The following is a 24,914-nucleotide window of genomic DNA, read 5'->3' as shown; positions in this document are numbered from 1 at the left end:
ACTCTCTCTCTGAAACTCCCTGAGGCTGTTGGCATTTTCTCAATTCAAACAGAAATCTCCATATGAGGAGCATTCTGTCCTCTTCAGACTCTCTTGTTGAATTGAGGAGCCCATATTTACAGAATGCTTCTGCCAGGAAGGCACGCCTCACCATGGAGGGCAGTAAGCATGGCTGAGGTTTGGCATTAAACAGACCTGGGTGTGAGTCCTAATACTTTTGCCTGCCCATTAGGGTACCTTCATCAAGACTTTGGCTCTCTGAATCTCTGTATCTTTGCCTCAATATTGGGGATAATATCCTGTTTGAAATTCCCGACAGTGTGGGCAGCTACTATCTCTGTTTCCCAGAGAAGTGAGTAGGCTGAATATAACCTAGCAAGTTAGTGGTAGAATGGTCTCCTTCCTGGCCTGAAACTTGCTGCTTCCTGACAAAATTCCCTCCAACTAAGGGCTTAAGGGCTAGCTAGTGTGTGTGTGTGTGTGTGTGTGTGTGTGTGTGTGTGTGTGTGTGTGTGAATGAAGAACTGGTCCTCTCAGGAAATTACTTTGTCAGAATTACAAGTAATCTCAGGATTACTTTGTCAGGAAAAGAAGAGAAGGGACGAGGGCTTGTGTAGACACAGAGGCATGCGTGCGTCTATATGCCTGGGTACACAAGTGCACACACACAAGCTCTCACAGCACCCACTCACGGCCACCAATAACACCAGCCATCAGGACCCAGCACAACTAAAATTTCCCACTATTTGTTCTTCTCTGGTTCTGCTTTTATTCCCATATCTGTTCCTCCTTATCCTCTTCTCTGTCTCTGGCCCAATTAGCCTTACATTACAAGAGAAATGGAGCTTTTCACTTTACATCTGTGATGTAGACAGAGCCTAGCAGAAGAATGAAATTCTGTGAACCCCATAATTCCATAATTTGAGGAGAACGAGCTTGGCTGATGGCAGTGTGGGTTTAACATAGTCAAGGAAGGTCTGGAGTGGCCTCTGTTGTACATGTGGTATCCTGGGCGCAGCAGATGCCTCTGCTGCCTTGCTAAGGGTTTGGGCTCTCCTCACTCCAGGATGCTGTCTCTGAGCAGAGAATGGAAACAATAACCCTCACACAGAACTCTCTGGAGGTAAACTATGCCCACAGATGTAAACAATCCTCAAAAACATATACAAGCAGTCGTCTGGTTCTTTCCATCTTGGCATAACAGAAAAAGCACCAGTTTAAAGCCACCAGAACTAGGACTAGATCTCATCTAGGCCCCTGTGTATGGTGTCACACTCTCTGACTTTGTTTCCCTGTCTGTAAAATGAAGCCAGAAGTATTGCAAATCAGTTAAAATACTGAGTATGCAGTTGTTATTGAGGATCTGGCCTCCCTCATTTCACGTTCGTCTGTTAAGCACCATCACTGTGCCAGACACCAAGGTCCTAAGAATATGACAGAGTGAACAGACCAGTCCTTCTTCCCTGGAGCATTCATCCTAGAGGGAAAGCAGACAGACACAGCACAGGCAAGCCTTGATCCCTCAAGGTCACAGACTCAGGATAGGTACTTTTCTTTATTGTTCTAGACTCAGTTTCTATTTTGAGGCCACACTCTTTTAGACCTGTGGCCTAATCTCAGTCATTTCCTGCAGGGTTGATTGATTTGAGCATAGAGCAGATGTGCTTGACAGCGGCATCACCTCCATATTCTCAGGCTGCTTCCTCATGATGCTCTAGCCTTTAGTCTCTCCAGAGCCCTCGTTGGTCAGCAGTATGTCAGATCCCGACTCCTCACTACCAGGTGCCTTATATCTTCAAGCTCCCTCTACACATCTACCCCTCCTGGCTGCCTGATTCTCACCCACCATTATTCTTTCCCTCTGGTACACTGTAGCTAGGGAAGCTCTCCAAAGCCAAGACTACTTGACCTGTGTCTTCCCACAGTGATTCTCTATTCAATTATTATTGGGCTTCTTGCTTGCTTCTCCTATTTGTCCCTCACATTTCTCATCCCTTCCCACCACCTATGTGTAAAACATTGAAAGCCATAACTGAAGCAACACATGTACAAGCTTACCCTATGCTAGACACATGGTTTATATCAACTCATAATCTTGGTAGTAACCCATAATAATTATTAATCTTTCATTTTTCGTTGCTGGGGAAACTGAAGAGTGGGCAGAGTGAGGCCACACAGAAAATGAATGGCTCCTGAGGGGGGTCTCAAACCTGGAGAGTCCAGTTTTTAGAGAATCTGCATTTTTAACACTGAAGTTAAGCCCCTGATGAAGAACTATGTGGTGTGAAGAGGTCATCTTTTTTTCTTGCCACCACGCCTTGGTGTAAACATTTCTTTACTTTCCTGGAGCCTTTCATCTTGCTCATCCATTTTGCTGGCCTTTTTTCCATGACCCCTTCTCATGTACCTCCTCCAACCTTGTTTGAGTCAAGAGCTTTGTCTAGGTTCTTCTTACTCTATGAAGCTTTCGTTCGGGCCTGGGCTGGCTAGTAAGAGTGGATTTGCATCTTCTTGGGCATGACTCCACTGCAAGAACATTGTATTTATCTTAGAATGCTCAGTGTGCAAAATGACTGGCTGTCGGTTCAACTAATCTCAGGCTTTGTGAGGGATGATCCATCAATAAGCATTTCCTTCTCCTTCCTTCTTAAAGAACATTTAGTTTTCTTATTTAAAATTATAGGTACTTGTGTGTGTCTGTGTAGATAGTACACTTGAGTGAAGGTGACAATGGAAACCAGAGGCATTAAATGCCCCTACCTTTAGAATTGTAGGCAGGATATGAGTCACCTGATGGGGGTGCTGGGAACCAAACTTACGTCCTCTGCAAGAGCACTATGTGCTTTTAACTGCTGAGCCATCTCTCTAGCCCCATCCCTAGGCATTTCTTAAGCACCGACTATGGGCCAAATGCTGAACTACACATTCTGGGAGAAATAAAGACAGGGCAGATAAGGTTTGATTGAATATAAGACTGATCTGGAAAAGCCCATCCAGGCTAGTTGGAGATTGACGTGAGGGAAGAATCTCTCCACCTAACTTTAATTTTAGATCTTCAGCCACTTCCCTTCTCTTCCCCACCTCCTGTTATCCTGTTTCCCCAATCTTGATGATATCTGTTTAAAGGAAAGGACATGGCAAAGTCATGGCTAAGATTGGTGCCTTAGGGATTATTGGTCTCTCCCAGCAAGGTGGAGGCAATCCCTCTTCACTTGACAGATTAGGAAGGATCCTTCCATTGAAATGAGAAAACTGCTCAGAGAAAGCTCTCAACACTTACAGCCAATAATCCACTAAGATTCAAATATAAATCCCTAGGTCTTCTCTGCTCTCTGGATCCCTCTGCTCACTCTGTCCATGTATAGTTTTTGACTGTGTCCAGGCATGGCATTGCTTCTTTAAATTTCCTTTCTCCCACGTTCCTTCTCACTGTGCTTCACTTCTTGCTACTCTACCTTCACGAGGTGGCTTTCTATCCAGAACCTCATTAGCCCTTCTTTGTCTCATCAAACCTCTGGGCAACTTAGCTTGATCCTCTTCTAGAACTCATCCTACCAAGCCATAAACAGAGGAAGGGAAGGAGGGAGAGAAGGAGGAGGGAAGAAGGGATGGAGGGATAGAGTGATGGACCGAGGGAGGGAGAGAAAAGGGAGGGAGGGAGGGAGAGAGAGGCAGGGAGAGAGAGAGAGAGAGAGAGAGAGAGAGTCTGATGACTCTTTCTGCCTTTATGATAAGACCAGTTGTGGTCTAGGGAAGTGGATCAGGCAGTACAATGCTTGCCTTGCAAGCAGAAGGACATGCACTCGATTCCTAGCAAATGTGGAGTTGGTGGGTTGAGGGGATAGAAAGAATGGGTGGGAAGGGTTCTTGTTCAGTTGATTCTAGCTTAGAGAGCTAATAGAGAAATCTAAAATTTACCTTCTCATTGCCCAAGTCCACCTTGAAAAGTGAGCTCTGGATGGCCCTACTCTGTCTGGCTTTGTTTTCTCTCATTCTTTTATTAGGTGCCTAATTGGCAGCCCAATTAATCTGCTCATCTGTGAAGGAGGTGAGCACCTCCATTTCCAGAAGCCATTCTCTAAGGCAGCATAGCTCAGCCCTGAGCACTGGCTGGCTCCTTGATGGAGGGCTGCCCTGGGAGCCAGGGTCAATTAGCGGACAGATTAAGCAATTATTAGCTCCTAACAAGGGCGCCTGGCATCATTACCCTGCCTGTTTATTGGCAAACTGAAACTCTAATATGAAGACCAACAAATAAATGAGGGCATCTGGTCCACTGCCGCATCAGTTGAGAAGTAAATGATGTCCAACTGGCCCTCGGCTGCCCATGGATTCTCAGTCTGGTATAATGAAAAGCCTGAGATGTCCCTTGCTGGTCACAGCAGCTTTGGAACGATCTCTGAAGTGATTTATCATTCCAAGAGCTAAATGTCTGCTGCTGGGCACATGAATTGTTCTTAGTTACCCTGCTGTCTTCCTCATGCCTGTCTGTCAAGACATATAAGGGCCCAGTTTAGAGACTCTCTCTCATCCAGCAGGAGACATGTTCCCTCTACATTTGGGAAACTCCTGTCACTTTTTAGCATTACATCAATTTCATGAGCAGTATTTTGACTATATGTTCAAGTCTTCAGTAAAGTGGACTCATGGAACAGAGAGGGTGTGGCAGGGCTGAGAGCTGTTTACATTCCAACCTCTTTCCTATGGATAGATGCTGCCCAGAAATATGCTAGCGAGGATACTTCCCAGGAAGACCCAACCATGTTTTATGTGATAAGAGTGCCCTGCTGAGTTTGTTGTTGCTATCTAGGGCCCTCCGAGACCCAGCTCAAATACTTGGAAATCCTCTTTGCTTGCTCTGCATGAAGTGTTTTTCTGTCTTGTCCCTAGGACTTAACGCTATATGTCTTGAGCTATCTCCCCTTAGAACCAAAGATACATTTGGGCAATCCATTGGAAAACACCTAGACGTATACCAATATATTCATAATCACATACAGACAGCTGACAGAGGCCAAAAGTCACTGGCCCTCTTGTCATGTTTCTTTTTTTTTTTTTCCAGACTAAAAAATGTGTACTCCTCCTTGAAATAATTTAAGGCTAATGCAGGCATTTCTCTCTGGCCTAGGGATCATCGACTTCCTCGTAAGTCAGCATCCAATTGCCCGTGTCCTACGAGAACATTTGGTCTTCAAGATTGCACCAATGCTCAACCCTGATGGAGTCTACCTGGGCAACTACAGGTGAGGAACTAGGGATAATGTGTGGAAGCAGGAAGTCAGAGGATAGAGCTATGGAAACAAGAAACCATGTAATAAATCTTTGAGAAAGAATTTTCAGGCTAACCATTAGAGGAAATTTAAAAATTAGAGAAAATTTGACTCTACCTCCTGAGTGAAGCTAATGTCCTTGGCTATTTATAGACAACTTCCCAAAGTCACTTGCTAGAGTTTTCTGAACAGGCTGCTGGACTAAGAACTGAGAGAAGCAATATTAATTTTAGCACCTACTTCCTCCATGACCTTGAGGGACTCACTTTTCCTCTCTGATACTCAGTTTCTCTTGTGTAAGTCACTAATTCCCCAGCAGGGTAGTTGTATCAGAAGGAATGATGGAAAGGAACATGCTTTGCAAACTCTCAGAGGGTGGCTATGATGCTCCCTGACATGTTCCTGTGTTTCTCCCTGGAGATCATTAATGAAGGAGAACAGCAGCCCAGATCACATGGGCCGAACATCTCTTTCGATGGACATACCACCCAGCCATACTCCACTTGTGTGCCATATCTTGAACGTTCTTTCTCCAATCACAGAACCATCATTTACAGCCTAAAATCCCACTGCCCAAGGGATCATTTGCCAAAGAACATTGACTTCCTGGAGATAGACGGTCTTATTGCCCTTATTTCACAGCTGTGACAACTGACTTGACCAAAGCCACATAGCCAGAGATAATTGACAGCCTAACTTCACTGCCCAAATGACACGACTTTAAATTCCATGATGTCCACAAACTTCAAGACAAAAGCCAGCTTCTCCACCTTTGCATGTATGACTTTTCGTGATCTGAAAACTGGCTTTAGTCTGCCTTACTCTCTTACCTCTCAGAGATAGTCCTCTGATTTCTCCAAGCAAAGCCTCTTGCCCTGGATAAGCATGTTGACTCCTGCTACTTTCCCTTCATGACAGAAGTAGCAACCCCCTTCTGGGTCTTCACAGGCCTGCCTATTGAAAAAGGAACAAAAAGCCAATCAGTCATGAGAATTCATTGCTACAGCTTTGGAGGGCGTTCATAAACCTCACTGGACTTCAGGTCACCAGAACACAGGTGTCCTCACTGTCTAGCAGCAGACATTAGCAAATAATAGATGTTGAAAAACGTTCGATGAATGTAAAGCAAATGAAAGAGGTGGCTTTAGTGATAAGGAAGGGAAACAGATGGGACTTTCCTAAGGCCCTTGACTGCATTGGAATATAAGATCTCTCCACAACCAGGTAGGCCCATTTTACACAGGGCTGCTTTACTACTCCTAAAACCATGAAAATTAGGTCCGGAGGGCCTCTCTGGCACCCCTGTGTCTGAGAGAGACCCATGGGATGCATGGAGCCTTCATTAAAGTCAATTTTGCTTCTTCTCTTAATTGGCTGGAGTGATGGCTCATTAGCATCTGCAGGTTTTATGGCTTGTTGCAGGCCCAAGAGTAATCCCATTCTACCTTCCCCAGACAGAATGTGTGGTTAGTGAGAATAGTGTGGAAAGACCATTTGATTTATGTTAACAATTCAGTTTAATTACAAGAGCTGCAGTGGTCAGAGAGAGGTCAGCTCTGCCACTCACCACGCCTATTTATGTCATCATCTGCTGTCCAGGGAATGATTATCTCCAAATAGGCCCATGACCGTGGTCAGCACGGCTCCCTTCTCTCTGCTTCACATGGCCAGCGAGTAGGAGCGGGGATTAGATGCTTTCTATACATCTTCAAGGTCTAGATTCTATGTCTGAGGGTAGGAAGTTCCACATCTCAGAAATGCTTTCACGGTGAAGTTTCAACTTCCAAAATTCACCTGGTGAGAAAATATGATTCTTTCTCATTATAAGAGTTGCCAACGTCTCTAGCCATGACATTAATCCTGTTATTAAAACAGATCTGAGTACCAAAGGAGCCTATCAATCATGAGAATCCATTTCTACAGCCTTGGAGTGTAGGAAAGACAATAATAAAGACTCAGAATTCATGGTTTCCCAGTGCCTTCGAGGTCCCCAAGCCAGTTCCTCCCACACTCTCTCTACAGCAGTATTTCTTGAGTTTGGTGTGGTTTTCTAAGGTGTGTTGCAGGAAAGAAAATCAAACAAATCTAGGAAATGCTGAACTAAGTGAAGTTAAACGTAGCTTTTACAAGAAGACTTTTCAGGATGTTGCATATGGTCATGAACATGCGCAGTCCCAAAAGAGAATCACAGACCTCGGCGTTTCTTTTTTTTTTTTTTTTTTTTTGACCTCGGTGTTTCTAAGCGACAATTGTGGTGTTTCATGCAGTCCACCAACTACGCTAAGTTTATGAGACATTTTGGAGAACACCATCTCAAGAAGTCTGCTTGTGACTTAGTGGTCTGTCAATCCCTCACACATTTCATTTAAGCCTCACAGCCCAGAGGGGGAGTCTATTAGGGTTTTTCTGCTTGCAAGTATAAAAAATCCATTCACACTAGCTTAACAGAGGAGGGATGGTTGTGAATGAGGAAGGGAGGCAGGCAGACTGGCTGGCCCTTAGAACTCTAGAGCAATAAACAAGGCCAGATTTCACAGGATACTGGTGAGATCATAAGGCACTGGGTCAGAACATAGGCAGCCATGTCTGCTTCCCTCTTGTGCCCCTTTGACTTGCATTCTTTCACCCTCTCCCTATGGATGTACAACACCCCAGAGAAGCTAAAGAATCTGCCTCAGGTCTCTGGCCAGTAATGGGCAGACACAGTTGAAGGGCTAGCATCCCTGCTGTCTATCCTGCTGCAGTCAGGGCTGGACCTGGCTGACTCTGAGGCTCTAATAAGACAGGCTTGCTCTGAGGCACCTCCTGGAGATGGAAAGGCAGATCACAGGCCACTTCCCTGTAGTGTGGAGGGACATAGGGTCTTCAGAGTTGTGAAGGGAGTGAGTGATCACGTGGCCTTTGGTGTTACTCAGGGGTGATATCAACTTCTGAGCCACTATCTGTATGCTCCGGGATCTTGGGTAACTGACATGGTCTTACCTTCCCCACCCCCATCTCCCTCCCTCCCTCCTCCCTCCCTCTGTCCTTCCCTCCCTCCCTCCCTCTCCCCCACCCCCTCTTTTTCTCTCTTTCTCTTTCATCATTTGTCAGTAGAAAAATTAAAGAGTTGCATGGCCTTTGGGAGATAATACACCGAAGGTGAAGGTGTAGTACTTGGCACTTGCCACATTGTAAGTTCTAAATGAAAAGCAATTTCCTCCTTTTCTCCCTACTCCTCACTCTCTTTTCTCCACATTGAGGAAGCATGTGATCCAAAATAAGAGAAAAACAGTTGGTTTTCCCAATTCTATTACCTTAGCCTATATATTTAATGACACATTACCTACACTGTGATACTAGACAAATAGAGAAGGTTAATATAACCTGGGAGTATACCTTAGTTGATACATTCCTTGAGTAGCACTCACAAATCCCTGGGTTCAATGCTCATCTCCATATAGAACCAGACACGGGGTCACATGGCTCTAATTCTAGCACTCAGGAAGTAGAGTCAGGAAGGTCAGAAATCCAAGGTCGTCCTTGGCTACAGTGAGTTTGGGGGCAGCTTGGGCTATGGGACGAGAGAGAGAAAGAGAGAGAGAGAAAGAGAGAGAGAGAGAGAGAGAGGAGAAGAGAGAATATACACATACTTTACCCCAGAACATAATAGCAGCAGATGGTTGCTATACTATTCTGGGAATATTCATTTTGCTAAAGAGCAACCGAGTCTCCTAGCTAGATTACTGTGTATGGTTCCAGACTATGTCTGTGCTAAGAGTGTATGTGGCCTATATTAAAGTTTATATCACAATATGCAGCAGCTACAATATATTCCACAGCAGCTCTTATCAGATGATATGACAATACATAACCTTTATTGTGTATAGTAAAGACATGGGGCAAGTATGCACTCTACCTTGCTCACAACACTCCAATTCCACATCCCTTTTCGCCCTGCAGATGTTAGGTCTCCAGATAATTCACAGCAAGGCCTTCCCAGCACCTGCAATAGATCGTGGGCTCCTTGGATTGTCCTGACCTGATTTGTAATCATGTATATATGTGACTTTTTCTAATGTTGTCTCTACTTCCACACTGTAAACCTATTGTCAGGACTTTTGTCTGCCTTGTTCCCTGTCAAACCTGCCACAGTAGCTGACACAGAATGGGCCCTTTATCTCCATTTTCCGAATGAACAAATAAACTAAGCAGTGGCATGTAGTGATTGTGCTGCAACACAAAGCTAAAATCCCCAGAAGAGAGGAACTATGGCCAGAAGCTGTCAGCCTCCAACCCTGACTGTTTAATCGCATAGTGTTATGACGTGAATGCTCTTCTGACTTAACAGGATGACCTGCTGTTAGGACCTAATAGGTCCTGAATTTGCAGGCACCACTTTGTTATCTTGTAGAGCTCAGTACTTTTAAAGGCGTTTAGACATCACATTTAATCAGTACAACAGTTTGAAAAAGAAAAGTCAGTTTTTATTATATCCATTACAGAAAATGGGAAACTGAGCCCAAGAAGGTAGACAGCCACTGGCAAGGCTCCAGGCTTGCATCAGGGTCTCTCGGCTCTAACTCTTTTAATAGCCTTAGGTGGAAGCAGAGGATGCAAGTAGTTTTCTCTTTAGTCTCCAGGGGTTGCTGTCCTTGGGCATCACAAATTTCAACCCAAGCCTCAACTTTCTCCAGGCCTCTTAGAGAACTAAATGTAATAAAAGGCAACTTTCATTACCCAGTAGATGATCTGGGGGAAGGCTCTACTGGGAGAAGCATGGCTACCCCATGGATGAACCTGGAGAATAGTGATGCCAAGTGAAACAACCCACTTACAAGAAGACAAATACTATACAAATCTATGTATATGAGGTCCTTCATGTAGTCACTCAAATCACAGAGACAGAAAGCACCATGATGGTTCCCTGGGGCTCTGGGAAGGGGAGAAGAAGGAGTCACTGTGTATGGGTTAATAGGTCTAGAGTTTCAGCAGAGATGGGTGATAGAGATGATAGCAACACATCACGGGTGTTTAAAGCCATTGAACTATGTGCTTACCATGGTTAATATGGGGAAATTTGTTATATTATACTTTACCACATTAAAAACAAACAGCATGACTATTGATTTTGCAGTATAGATGTTTTCAAAGAGTTCTAAGAGTATCTGGCAACTCATGTCTTGAGGGATAGATACTGTAACTTCCAGCATCACAGCCAAGGAGCTGAGAGTAACTGTCAGCCATTGAGGTTGGGGGATCTTGGCAATCTGCATAGACTCAGTAAGCAATTGTCAATGAGTTGCAGAAAACAAGGTTTTCCATGCAGACTGAGGGACCTGCCCACTCTCCTTGCCACCTCCTTCATTCTCATAGCTTCCTTTCCAGGGAAGGCAGCCCTACCCGCCTTTGTACCCTGCCACATTCCTGAGCACTGGTAATGCCTTCCCTCTGAAAAACAGACCGTCCATCTCCATAGGACAACATGGAATTCTGTGTTGGGTTTGCATTTCTTAATTAGGTGTTTGTCATTGTGTATTCCATAGAGCCACGTATAAGTAAACAGTCATAGACCTCGGAATAAATTTATTGGTTTTATTTATGTTTCTGGGCATAAAAATCTATAATTACCAGGTACAGCCTCAGAATAACTGGTATTTAATGACAATTACTTTTTGTTACCATAGAAATGAGTCCAAAGTAGTTACCCATAATTTCTCATTTCCCAAACCTCACACATGCTGAATTGCAATATTACCATAGTAATTGCCTATTAGTCATCATAAAATACGCAGTTACCCAAAAGATAGCAGGATGCTGTGAAATTTCTCATCTCCTGAAGACCTCAGTGCGCCTTAGGAGTGCGGAGGTGGGGATGGAACAGACCTCCTTGGGTGGTACAGAAATGATTCTGCTTTATGCCCCAGACCTACTGCACATCCTGCGGTAGAATCAGACACTATAAGAGTTGGAAAATCTTGGGGTCAATATGTCTCTTGGCCCTGGAAATTCTACTGTAGCAAAGATGCTTCAGTACTTTATATCCAATCTCAGCTAGGTTTGTTGAGGATTTACTGGGTGTTAGTGACCTGTGCTGGTTCTTAAGAAAGCAGGAGAGAGAGAGAGAGAGAGAGAGAGTGTTGGTATGATAGCCATATTTTAAACAATGGAGAGCACTGGGGACACAGAGGCACTAAAGAATCCTAGGTTCCCTGGCCAAAAAGGTCACCCCCATTAGTGTACCCAGAAGAACAGCCCTTTATCTTTGACCTTGTGCTATACTGTCTCTTGAAGCTGGGAGAGCCTCCCTTTTTTCTGATTAGGGGTAACAAGGGAATTTTAAAGAATGGGGGACCTGGGGCTGGAAAGATGGCTCAACACTTAAGAGTACTCACTGCTCTTACAAAGGACCTAGATTTGGTTCCTGGGACCCACATGGTGGCTTACAACTACCTGTGACACCAATCCTAAGGGATTTGATACCTAAGTTCTTTCTGACCTTCATAGGCTCCTGCATACATATGGCAGAAATAATAAAGTCATATATGCTCATATATACACAGGTAAAAACGGTGTTTAAGTATGGGGGAAATCTTAAGAATTCAACAGACACAAAAGGGTACTAGAGATAACAGCAAAACAGCAGTAAATATAGTGAGGTTGAAATGCCAGGGGAAGTACTTCTAACACAGAGAAAGATAGACAGACACATACACAGACACTGTAACTGCTCTGCCTCTTTCATCTCAGACTCTAGAGAAGGAATTAAGGGCATATTAAGCTGTTTAAAATGGAATGGAACATAAAATCAACTGTATAGATTATAAACTAATGTTATGTTCTATTTGTTCTGAGTCAATATCAAAACTTCACTTTTTCCATTGAGCTAGAAATGGAAAACAATGCTCCATGGCAGGTCCACTGAGAGATCTGCAAGCTCCTCTTCCCTGTCTCCCCTACCTTTCCTGTCTTACAGCCTCATGAACAAATATATCTGGTACAGTGCCTTGCCCAGGGCAGGGGTCCCTCAGCAGCATCTTTGAAGGATACTGGCATGTCCCCCTGACTGTGGAATCTCAGGCACAATGACTCCTCACATTCTAAAGCATCAGCTGTACTGGTGCTCCCTCTGCCTTTTAGAGAGGTCTTCCTATTCAAGCTATCTGTCTCTGACTTCTAAAGGATCATTCAGGTCCAGATTAGTTTCTACACAGCATCCATTCAGTTGTCTGGAGATTGTGAGGCTTTGCTTTGTTTTCCTTTCTCACCAATGCCAGCTCCTGCTCTTTAGGTTGATGGGCTCTGAACCTTTCAACTTGTTGTACATAATCTCATACCCTGTCCTTCCTACTGTCCTCCAAACATATTCTAGATGTTTTGTCATTGTCTATCTTTGATGCATGGTGTCTATGACTGAATGCTGGTGATAATGGTGATAATGATGATAGCTAACTTGTACTATTTCTTCCAGATCTGGCACTATTCCAAGAATGTTGCATTTATTGTTTCATTTAACTATTAGCACAAGTGAACCATTACTTCCTATTGACATAAAAGGAAACTGAGGTACAATATCTAACTCCCACTAGCACACTGATCTAATTTGTGGAATAGGGCTGGGAAGGGTCTATCACAACCTCATTCTGGGACTCACACTCCTGACAGAGCCCATATGCACTTGACTTTTCTGTAGTGGATTTTCCTCCACCTAAATCTTTACCTATGTCCACTCCCTCACATTTATCTGGTTGAGTCACAACTCCCCCATCTTTTCATAGAGCCTTTTGAGAAGCCTGTGGTAGAGACAGGGTAGGAGTTATAAGACATAGATCATAGAGAAAGTAAAATAGCCCATTGACAGTTATAAGAGTCACATATTTCAGATACAACCAGAGCAAAGGCCAAGGCCAGACAGACCCTTATCTCTCAGACTCTCCTGCTTTATGTAACCTGAGTGATGATTTTATGGAGACTGAAAGGACACTTGGGCCCTTGGTATAATTGAGTGTCTAACCCACAAGTGTACACCGCCAAAACCAATTATTCAAATGAGCTTCCCAGCCAAGTTTCTCAGAAAAGGCCAGATGGCTAGATGTCTGTGGAGGCAGCTCCCCTCTCTGTCCTGCAAGCAGCAAGATCACATTTTGAAGTTGGAGTTTATAGCAAGTTGGTTTTTTATAACTGATTCTATAGTAAAGACCAGTCTCGGGTAGTAGCAACCAAGAATTAGTAGCTAGGGAGTCTAGAGGAGCAAAACAATGGCCTGAAATCAAGAATGTCATCATTTCTGGTCTTAGTCTCTAAACCATGCTCACCTAGCACAAGCTCTCAGTGTGAAATCTTTCTGTGGTGCACACTGATCATCAGAAGGTGCCTGAGTGCTTATCCTGAGCTAGTATCACCAAGCATCCTTCCATGTTCTTCTCATGTTCTTCCCTCCTGCATCTTCTCTTCTTTCAAAGGGCATTCAGCTGCCCATTCTTGCTGAGATCTGGCCTTGGCTGGCACTCTGCATTTGCTGAAGAAGCCTTTCCAACACATTTGCTCTTTCCTCTGCTTCTGTTTCTCCTCTGCCTCCCTACCTCCATTGCATCTACTTTCCCTCCTCCCTTTCCCCTCCTTTCCTCCCTCCTACCTTCTCTCCCTCCTTTCCTCCCTTCTTCTCTCCCTCTGCCTCTCCTTTCTTATCTTCCTTCCTTCCTTCCTTCCTTCCTTCCTTCCTTCCTTCCTTCCTTCCTCCCTTTCTTCTTCACCAAGCACATACTTGCTATCAAGCCTAGGAATGTGAGGCAGGCTTGGCCCATTCTGGGTTGAGAAGTCACATTCTCACATTTTAACTCCTGTGGGAATGTAGGATGGGGGCAGTCAGGGGGATGTCCTGAAGGACATCACTTGTGGGACAAGTCTTGAATGAAGGGTGAACATTGGCGAAGGAAGAGAGAAGTAACATATTCTGAAGGAATAACAGTGAGCAGTGTTGATAGTAGTGTGGAGCATTAGTTGAACCAACAGAGCTGTCAGATGCCATAGTCAGTGTCTGCTGTGTATCATACCACCGAAGCTAAAGAGATGATAGGTATCAGGCTTCTGCATTCATTCTCATCTTATTGCTCAATTTATAAGGAATGGAGGAACCAGAAAGGCAGAGAATGAAATACTAATTCTATTGTTGATGAAGAATTTGAAAGACATGGTCTGCATCTGTGGACCAAACTGGCTTCTATTTGGATTTATCCCAAAATTCAACATCCCATGAGCCACAAGTAGAGGAGAAAATAAACACCTTCCAGAAAGCACACCATGTAGTAAAGGGCAGACCAATTTGGAACTTTCCTGCAGGGCTCCATATTCATATCCAAAAACTTCCAAAAACCAACATGCTGAGAACTGAGGGTAGAGCTTGGTGATAGAACACTTGCCTATTACCCAGGTTCAGCCCCAGAACCACACACACACAAAAAGCAAACTCAAGACATAATGCCAATCTCAAAACAAAATGCCAAACACTCCTGAGGAGGCTAGGCCCAACAAGCTCAGTTCCTTGGTTAGCCAATCAGACAAGTTCATCCCTTCCCACAGGAACGAGTAACAATGGGGTGGTTAGGAAGAACCTTTCCTCTGATGCAGGAAATGAAAGTCACTGTTGAGATTGAGGGAAGTGTGAGTTTGGATGGGAGTGTACCATTCAAAACTGCCCTAAATCAATGAAGGAGATCCTTATCTCCCATCTCATTGCAGAGAAAGGAGCTGATATGCTCAGAGGAATTATATCTCTTGTGTATGGTCCCTGGAGATTACTAAAGATCAAGGAATAAAACCCAGGCACTTACTAGGAGCCACGACTCTGGTACCTGGGGCTGGGACCTTAAGTGATAAAGACCCTCAGAGAGTGAAGTGTGGGGCGTACACCTTTTTAAAGCTGTGGCCTGTATGTACTGGACTGTTCATGTACCATGCAAAAGGCACCAGCTAGGAGGACAGCAGAAGCTCAGGAGATGTTTGAGCTTATTAAGCCTTGAGACTCAATGGGAACTTTATCAGTCATTATATCAAGGGTCTCCCTTCTGCAATTAGCTTATATTATGCTTACTTTGCATGGTATACAGATTGGTGGCACAGGGTAAGAAGTGAGGACCAGACTGTCCAGGACCCTAAACATCAGACCTTGAAAACTGTTAATAGGTGTGTAACACAAACCTCAAACTAGATGTTATCCTCAGCTTCTTACAGGGACTGTGCCAGTTGATCCTCAGAGAAACCCTCTGAGGAGGGAAAATCCTCACTTTCCCGTTTAGGGAAAGTCTAACCACAAAGGTAACAGACAAGCTAATATTTTCTCAGGCAACCAGTTCCTATGTCCATATTTGGATTCCAGATCCTTAGAACAGGTCGCGAGGACTTGCCAGCTCATATATGGGAAAGACGTGAAGGACATCTTCCTCCTCCTATTTCTTCAGTCCCATTTCACCTATGAAATTGCAGTTGCTAAATCCTAGTTTCAATTTAATTCCTAGCAAATTCAAGGCTAGTGAGCTCCTTAAGAAAATGTCACCCCTCAGGATAAAAAGATAAAAAAGAGTAAACCCGTTATCAATGTTTTTATGGAGAGAAAAGCTATCACCTTGATTCTGAAATAAACTTTCAAACCTACTCTCACATAGCCCATGACCTTGCCATGTCCCATCTTCACTGTTGACTTCAGGCTCCCTGTCTGTGAGTGTATGGATAAGAATTGATATAATTTTGAGTTCTCATAGGTGGTGACTAGCTCTGAGAGTATGTTAGGTTGCAATGCTGGGAAATCCCTGAAGCCCAGTGTGTTGTTTCCAAGCAGGAGACAGGAGAGAGGGAGAAGAGACCCCTGGAATCCATGCTCTGCATAGGAAAAGAAGAGTTACATTCTTGCACAAGCTTTGCCTGGGAAGATGTAAACAGATCCAGTTCCACCAATAAGGCACCAAAGACTGATCAATGTAATGATTCCATCATGGTTGAACTTGGTCAACCAAAACAGAAGAACCACCAAAAAGTCTCATCCTATCATGGATAATGACTTCTTCAGGGCTGTGGAGATAGAATCTTCCATCTGGGGAAACTTCTACAGTCTGTACTCTGGTATCTCCTTGAGACCACAAGATCACATGTAGTGGGAGCAAAGCTACATATAGCTGGCAGGGTGGTTCAGGAGGTAGTGGCTGAAATCTCAGGTAAGGGGCTAATGACCTCTTTCTATGAAGAAACACTAAGTGATCCAATTTTGAGGGTCTCTTGCAAGCAGTCTCAACCACTCTGATGATGAAAGTGATGCTGTTATGCTTGGAGGATAGCATCTGCAAGGCCTGAAAGCAAAGCTCTTCCTTGTCTACTAGGAATACATGGTAGGAGGAAAAAGCCCCTGAAAGCCTGGGGTTGGAAAGGATCTCTTTTTCTAGGCATTATCTGAGCAGTTCCTTCTTCCAGCTTACTTTGATTTAAAAAAAAGGGGGGGGGCCACTGTTGAAGAATGAAGGCCTTCCCTCAACTCAAAGGCAAGAAGCCAGAGTTCTGATTTTGCTACTAAGCAGTAGAGGGTGAGGACTCATATAGATAAGCTGTTTGTACACTGCACAAAAGTTCTTGTCAGGGAGGCTGAGATTCTACTCCCAGTTCAAAGTCTTACTAACGTGTCGTGTCACAATTTACCTAAAAGAGACTTCAGACTGCACCTTGTCAGGCTGGAAGGCATGCCTGTAAACACTCATCTACAGACACCTCCACACTAGTTTCTTATTGGGAACTTAGTTTCCCCGTTTACAAACAAGATGGTGGAGCATAAGACAGGAGGACACGAAGTTGAAGTGGGGAGATAAGGGTGGAATGGGGGAGAGAAAGAAGAGAAGCAGGACAAATATGATCAAAATACAGAATACAAAATTCTCAAAGAATTAACAAAGATGCATTTAAAATAAGATTGTTGAACTCACCGTCGTCCTTTCACCTGGGAGACAGTCAATTAGGATCTCTCCTGACTCCCAAGACTACTTCAAAAGAGTCAAACAAAGGCCTAAAACTTAACATTGGTGCTGGTGGACTGGGTTCACATCCTGCTGCTGTTATCTGTCCTTGTTGGACCACGGATAAACTCCTTAGCCATCTGAGCATCTACTTACAGGCTCCTCTGAGCATCAGCTGTGTGGAGACTCTGCTGTCAGGGCACCTCAGGGTGGGGTCAAGTACATTCTCTTTCCTTCTAGCTTTTTGAACATGTTTTAACGAACAGATGAATTTGTGCAGTCCTGTCCAGCAGGGCATTAAACAGCGGTCCGGGGAGGTCACCTGAAAGAGAAGATGGAGGAAACAGGTGAACACAAGGAACATGGCTTGTCTATAGGCTGATCAAACCGTAATTTTTACTTTTGCACACACAGGTTATATAAACAAAAAGGCAGGATGTGGGGAAGGGGATGACGCAGAAGCGTAGGTGTTCAGGGGAGTACAGATCTCTTCCAGAACAGAGTGTCAGGTGGGTGAAGGTTCAGGGGACAGACCACTATGACTCCACCTATGATTCACTTGTCTTTATCTAAGTTGGTACTATCCACCAAGGTTACCTATCTTACAAGGCCTATGAGTAGCCAGGTTTGGCAGTCTTCCACCAAAGCTGTTAGTTTACAATAACTCCCAGCTATCTGTTTCAGTGTTTTTCCACAGAGACCCAAGACTTGATGCTAGCAGGCATGTATGTCAGGCCTATTGCTGATTTTAGGTGTATGGCTGATTTTAGGCCTTCAGTGTATAAGCAGGGCTGCTCCCAACAGTGCAGAGTCACAAAGCTACTTAGTGGAAAACCTAGGACTTAAACATACATCTTTCTGATTTTGAAAGCCATGTTCTTATCCATCTTCAGAGGATTCTGAAGTCTTAGTTGGGGTTTCTGTTGCTGTGATGAAACTCCATGAACAAAAAAAGCAAGTTGAGGAAGAAAGGGTTTATTTAGCTTACATTTCCCCAGTACTCACTGTTCATCGTCAAAGGAGATTAGGACAGGAATTCAAATAGGGCAGGAGCCTGGAGACAGGAGCTGATGTAGAGGCCATGGAGAAGTGCCCCTTACTGGCTTGCTCCCAATGGCTTCCTCTGCCTGATTTTTTACAGAGCCCAGGACCACCAACAAAGGGATGGCATCACCTCAATTGGATGGGTCCTCCCCATCAATTACTAATCGAGAAAATGAAAGCAGGCTTGCCCACAGCCCAGTCTTATGGAGACATTTTCTTAATCGAGGTACCCTCCTCTCCGCTGACTTAATCATGAGTGAGGTTGACATGAACCTATCCAGCACAGCCATCCTGATCACAGTGCTAATCTAGGAAGAGATGGGAGGGAAATGCTGCAATACCTTGGTGTGGTGATGAGTAGATGTGTTATGATTCTTCCTATCTGGCATGAAGGGCACTGCATTTATCTGTAGCACAGCAGAGCACAGCCCACTTGCTAAACACTTTTCAGGGGCTGTTGATGACAGATTGTCTGGCATTCTGACACTGGCCAATCAATAGAGCTAGAAGTTGCCTTAGGCCAAGGGCAATTGAATTCCAACCTTTTGTGGCTTTAAATAAAGCAATATTTATTTTGCTTTTGGTGCAAATATACTTAATCCAATACAACTCATTGGTAATGCTGAAAAACTGCTGTGTTTGGGGGACAATTGCATTCATGTCCCATACATCTTTGCTTGTCAATGTCAATGCTCCCAGGAGTATGCAGCCTCATGGTATTCAGAAGACTGATTGGAGCGACTACACTACTTTTTTCTCTATGTTTTAAAAAGAAATGCAAAGGAAATCAGAAAGAGGGGAATTTAAATCATTGCTAGTTCTGGCTGTCATCATTGCAACAAGGAGGAGGCGCAGTACCCTTCGCAAGATAGAACAATTTATTTGCTACTTGTGTGACATTCTTTGGAACCAGTGTGTTTCTGATGCTGGACAAAGAAGGAAGTAAGAAGGACAAGAAGAGATTAATGAGGAGGACAATGTTTCTTTCACAGATCACATAGTCTCACTCAAATAGACAGTGGGACCTCAAAGCCAGTTTGTGGGCCATGTGGCATCAACAAGATCTGGCTTGAATCCATCTCTATATCCTAGTCATCAAGTGACCTTCTCAAGGTCAAAACTTCCTGGATTTTTCTTTCCTTGCTTATAAACAAGGATGAGTAATACCTACTTGCTTGACTGCTGTGGGTGTGGTCACTATTTAACAGACACGTGTATTCAAACTATGGTCATTTTTCACTTCAGAAGAAAGATCTGGTCTGAGAAATGTGATAGGCAGTTTTGCCAGGGTGCAAGCATTCTAGAGTGTACTTGTACAAACAAAGGCATCAGTGAAGTCCATCACTGAGTGAAGCACTGTTATATTGCTCATGACTCCATGTAAAAAACTGCCTAGGCCTGTTTATAGACATGCAGAGCATTTGTTCATACACTTATGAATCTTTTCATTCATTCAATACTTATATCAAAACTCCATGACACTTAGACAGAGTTGATTATGTTGGATTGGGGAGTGACATCACTTCAAGAACATGGACATTATCCCTGCCCTCATACAGCTAACTCACAGATTGGAAGAAGAAAGAAAAAGATACTCAATAGTGTTTCCAACTCAACAGCAAGAAATAATGTAGTATAAAGTTACCTGACCTTCGTATATTTTCATTTCTAGGATTGTTCTAATGTCAGCTGTTTTATTCCACTGGTATAAATCATGAATCTCCCCTATGTCAGAACATAGGTCTAAATTCTGAACTCATGATGAAAATTAATGTTAAAAATTACCAGACTAGAAAAACACCAAAAAGACAGGATTTTCATCCTGTGACTATAAACTGGCAACTGGGGGTGGAGGGTGGGACTGTGTAAGGGTATCCTGGTTCATGGCTGGGCATAGGCCTGGAACCCCAAGACTCCAAGGGAGAAACAGCAGGTGTTTGGCACTTCCCCAGAACCCAGAGTTCCGACACAGTCTCATCTCCATGGACCTACATTGATCAGTCACGTAGGCCATTTTAGCCCCTCCCAAAGTGCACAGGTAGAGGGTGTGACTACAGGCCTCAGGCCCTAGGGATTTACATACTAATAAAGGCCAGAGGGTAGAGCAAATTAAGCATTCTTCCCAGAACCTCCCCCTTTCTCCCTCCCTATTTAACTCAGGTCTGCCCTGAGTTTCAGGGTGGTACATCCAGATCCATCCACCACCAGCCGTGAAAATAAACCCTTTTGGAACTATGGACATTCTCATGTCTTTGGGGCCTGCCACAACCAAAGCCTCCAGCCTCTGGAACCTTAGATGTTTCTCCTGTATGTGGGACCCACCATCGTGGAAAGTCTCCAGGACCACTGCCTCGGTATTTTTCCCACAAGGAGAGGGTGAGAAGACATCTTCTCCATCACCCTATCTTCAGAAAAGAGTCTGAACCATGAGCCTTGACTGCCTAGCCCCTATAGACAGAAAGAGACACAGAAGAACACACCTCTTTCTAGCTTTACATGGCCATGCTTTCTACCTGGGATACTCTCTTGTGCTTTGACTATCATGTTTGAGTTCTATGAATGTCGCCAATCTTGAGAAATGCATACAATTAATGTTAAGACAGTGGTAACCAACTGCAAGCTTTAAAAATTATGTCAGTCAGCAAGATGGCTCAGAACATAAACGTGCTTGATGCACAAGCCTGTAACCATAATCCCCAGAACACACGTAGAGGTGCACAAAGGAAAGTAACTCCACAAAGTTGTCTTTTAACCTCTGTATTCATGCTGTGATACACACATACACATCCCCCCCCTCACACACACACATAAACAAATAAATGTAAATTTTAAAAAGAAGCTTACATTAAAACAAACAAAAGAAAAGAAACAGATGATGCCAACCTGTTTCTTACAATAGGAATCTTTGTAATTTGAATAAACTGTACTGGAAATAATTATTTCCTTCAAGGTCCCTGACTCTGAGACTCAGTTATTCACACTTTAGGATCATGTTGTGAAAGATACTTCTATGGGTGGAGTATAACTTGCTTAGTTTACAAAGAACACAAAACTCGGGTAGAGGAGGTGACTTTCCCAAGATGACAGAGACAGCAGAGGTGTATTTTGTACCCTGTCCCCTAGCCAGGTCTTATGCGTCTTTATTAAGATGTTTTGCTCTGGGAACGTGCAACTCCTAGGACACTCCTTGCCATCAAAAGTTCTTCAAAGGTCAGCCCAAAAAGTGCCTGTGCAGATCCAGCTCCCCGACGAGGGTCACTAGGGGCCACAGGGATCACATGCTCTGTCATCTAAGGCATTCTAGGGTCCCTAAGGACTGAAGTTGCCTTTGAGTCAGGAGTCATTCTGTTTCCATTAATAGGGTGGGTCAGGAAGAGGAGGTGTTAATATCTCCCAACTCTAGTGCTCCTCTTCCAGGTTTTCTTTTTAAAGATTTGTTTGTTTTTAAGTTTATGTATATGTGAATGTATCAGTGTGCATTTATACAGTGTGTGCATAGGTGTTCATGGAAGATGAACAGATGTTCAAAAGAGGATGGCATGTTCTCTAGAGCTATCTCTCCAGCCTCTTTATTCAGTTTTGAATCTAACTCTTTTTTTTTTTTTTAAATCAAGGAGACACTCTGGAAGCAGCATTGGGGGAAAAAAAACCCACACGGCTCAGGACTAGGATTCTAGTGCAGGCCCTAAAGAATATTGGTGTATGGCTTCTATGAAATAGCTTGTCTTCTGTGGCCCTTAATAGTCTTACTTGGAAAATAGAGCCAACCTACATTGGCTGGATTCATAAGTGGTATAACATACAAGATTGGAAATGTCTGTTCAATAATCATTTCTCAGTGTTTATCACAACATAGACTCCTTGTCAGACGCAAAAATATAAGCAACTGATGATCTAATAGAATATAGTCAGCACTGACTGTCTTGTAATGTCATCCTGCTAGAGAAGTAATATTGCTGTGAGGGCAAAGAGAAAGCAGCTACCTCATATTTATAGGGAGTGTAGATTTCTCCCTGTTGTCATTGGGTATCATTTATTCTAGTTCACTCAGTACTGGGGGTTTTACCGGGGCATTTGTATACATTAATTAGTTCATGTACATAATCCAGAAGGTCAGGGTTATTATCCTCATTATACCTATGATAAGACAGAAGCTCAAAGGGTATTTAAAAGGAGATTTTGTAAAGGTCACAGCCGATAAGGTAGACAGCCAAAACTTAAACCCAGTTATGAGTACCAAAGCCCCCAATCTCCACCATATAGCCTCTCTGTTCTGTGTAGCTCCTGAGCCAGGGCTGAGCCTGATATAAGAACTCACTGGGAGAATATTCAAATAGAATAGCCATCTAAAATAGGCTAGAGTGGGGCATTGTGGGTTCTAGGTCATAGGAGTATCCTAGAACAAGCTGGTGGCCTGGGTGTGACACTGTTGAGAACAGAGAACAGGCACACAACTAAACAGCACTGAAGAGAAATGGGTTACAGTTAAGTACTGTTACTAATGGTTTGTTCCTTTCCAAATTGCTACATGTTCACTAAGGGCTGAGAGAGCTTGGTGCGCACAGCAATCAGGTCATCCATGTTCTTGGTGACTAGAAATCAAGGAATTGATAATACAGGATCTTCCTAGAATTTCCAATTAATTATCCCAAAGGACCAAATGGTTAGGAATACATTCAGCCCAAGTAATAAGGATTGTCTCCAACTCCTTAAGCAGAAAAGGTACACACAGGGAAGGACTTACAGCACCAAACAGATGCTAGAGTTCAGCTTGAAACCCCAGGAAGACGAATGGAGTCAAGTGACATGGACCCCTGGGAGGTCTCAGAGACTGAGCCCCCAACCAAAGAATATGCACGGATTGGAACAGGGCCCCAGGCACAAAGGTAGCAGATATGCAGCTCAGTCTCCATGTGGGTCCCCTAACAACAGAGCAGAGTCATGGCTTCCAGTAGTCTCTCTCCCCATCTCCTGTCTCCTACCTCCTTCTATGGATTCTCTATCAGTACCTCTTTACCATGTGCTATGAATCAGTCAAAGCAAATTATCCTCAATTCCTTCAAATCCTGAGTGGTTTCATATTCCCTTTTTGGCTTATGCATTTCCTTCTGCCCTCAACATTGGGAAAAATTCCACTCCTTCAACAAATCATTTCACATGGCTTCTTCTTACTGAGACCTTCCTCCACATTTCTCTCCAGATGTGAGCATAACAAGCATTAGTTATACTCCTTCTGTGACTATTTAAAGGATAGGATGAAACCGTTATTGTTTGTCTCCCCATCTCCTTCTCAAATACCTTAAAAGAGAGGAAGGTTTCCAATGGAGTTTTATTTATTCCCAAGAAGGATGATGGGAGGGGGCGGGGGAGAATGTGCATTTCATAAGCAAATTGAGAGTAAAATTTTACTGCGTATGGGAAGTAGAGAGAGAACACAGTTGTTAAACTTATACTAAAGGGGCAGCATGCTAAGGAAGGAAAAGAATGCACATTGTAATGCAGAGACAGATGATGCCGATTTGGATAATATTCATGTGAACATGGATAAAGATCTGCAAAAATCAGAATTTTATTTTTTAAGCAATGGGAAGCTGTACATGAATCTTAATAAGAAGGTAAGATAGTCAGCTAGCTCTGTGAGAGTTATTTATTCTGGGACCAACACGGTGAACTGGACAATATCACAGCAATTATTTGAAGTGTAAGCAAGCAGAATGGTTTTGGAAGTTGTTCTGTAGCCTGTTCTATACTGGAGAATGTGTATGCTGTCTGGGGGGCAGAGAGAGTACCTGGAGAATGTGCTCCTACTCATTTTCAAGCAGGGCTTAAACAAACATGGAGGAATTTTTAAAAAAGGGGGGAGAGGTAGAGCCAGGGTCATAATTATGCTTGCCCCAGTGGCATGATTAAGGCAGAGTGTAGGGAAGATAGCTTAGGTAGGCATCATGTTCCAGGTGACACTGAAGCAAAGACTGAAATAAGCCAGACAGTGAGTCACTCAGGAACCCAGACAAGCATCTCAGCAAAGTAACATCCTGGCACTGTCCTTAAGGAAGGAAATGCCTGCTGTGTGGGAAGAACATGAGAGGGGCAGTATCTGGTACAAAGTAAGCAAGAGGATGGTTGAAGCAGCTGACACCAAAAAGGCTAATGTGGTAGATGGTGGGGGGCCCCAAAGCCTATTATAAAGACCTGGGCTTTCAGGCCCTAGGTAACAAGGAGTCACTGCACTAGAGGAGAGGTCTGACTTATGTAAGAAGAAGATGTGACCATTGTGTGAAAGATTGGAGTGGAAGGAGGTAAGAATGGAAACAAGAAGACCAAGCTCAGATGGTCTCAATAGAAGGGATAAAAAAAAAAATAGTGGTACATTTTGGAGACAATAGATTGGCAGTAGGTATGAAACACAAAGGAATAATGGGGACACTTGCGAATGCCAGTGGTTCTGGCCTGATCATTTCTTTGCCTACACTGGGTAATGTGCCTGTGTCCAGAAGGATCAAAGTGGGACTGTGCCACGGGAATAATTTTGAACCTCTCTGTAGTTCTGTGTCTTTGTCTATAAGTTTGGAATTATAATATAAATGATCTCAAAGATTATAGTGCTAAATTAGTAAATCCTACTATA

At 43.6% G+C, this 24,914-nt stretch overlaps 1 protein-coding gene across 3 annotated transcripts in view; it reads left to right on the top strand.

Moving 5' to 3' along the window:
- The window catches only part of Agbl4 (ATP/GTP binding protein like 4), a 1,113,017-nt gene that overhangs the window by 992,567 nt on the left and 95,536 nt on the right, over window positions 1-24,914 (top strand). For all 3 annotated transcript variants that reach the window (XM_028786938.1, XM_028786928.1, XM_028786949.1), the window contains exon 8: window positions 5,129-5,243. In XM_028786938.1, the coding sequence (XP_028642771.1) occupies window positions 5,129-5,243 (115 nt within the window). The remainder of the gene's footprint in view (window positions 1-5,128; window positions 5,244-24,914) is intronic.

Source organism: Grammomys surdaster, unplaced genomic scaffold, assembly GCF_004785775.1.
Source record: "Grammomys surdaster isolate TR1022 unplaced genomic scaffold, NIH_TR_1.0 100, whole genome shotgun sequence".
Taxonomy (NCBI): domain Eukaryota; kingdom Metazoa; phylum Chordata; class Mammalia; order Rodentia; family Muridae; genus Grammomys; species Grammomys surdaster.
Note: the sequence above shows the minus strand (reverse complement) of the source record. Positions and strands in the feature narration are given on the sequence as shown.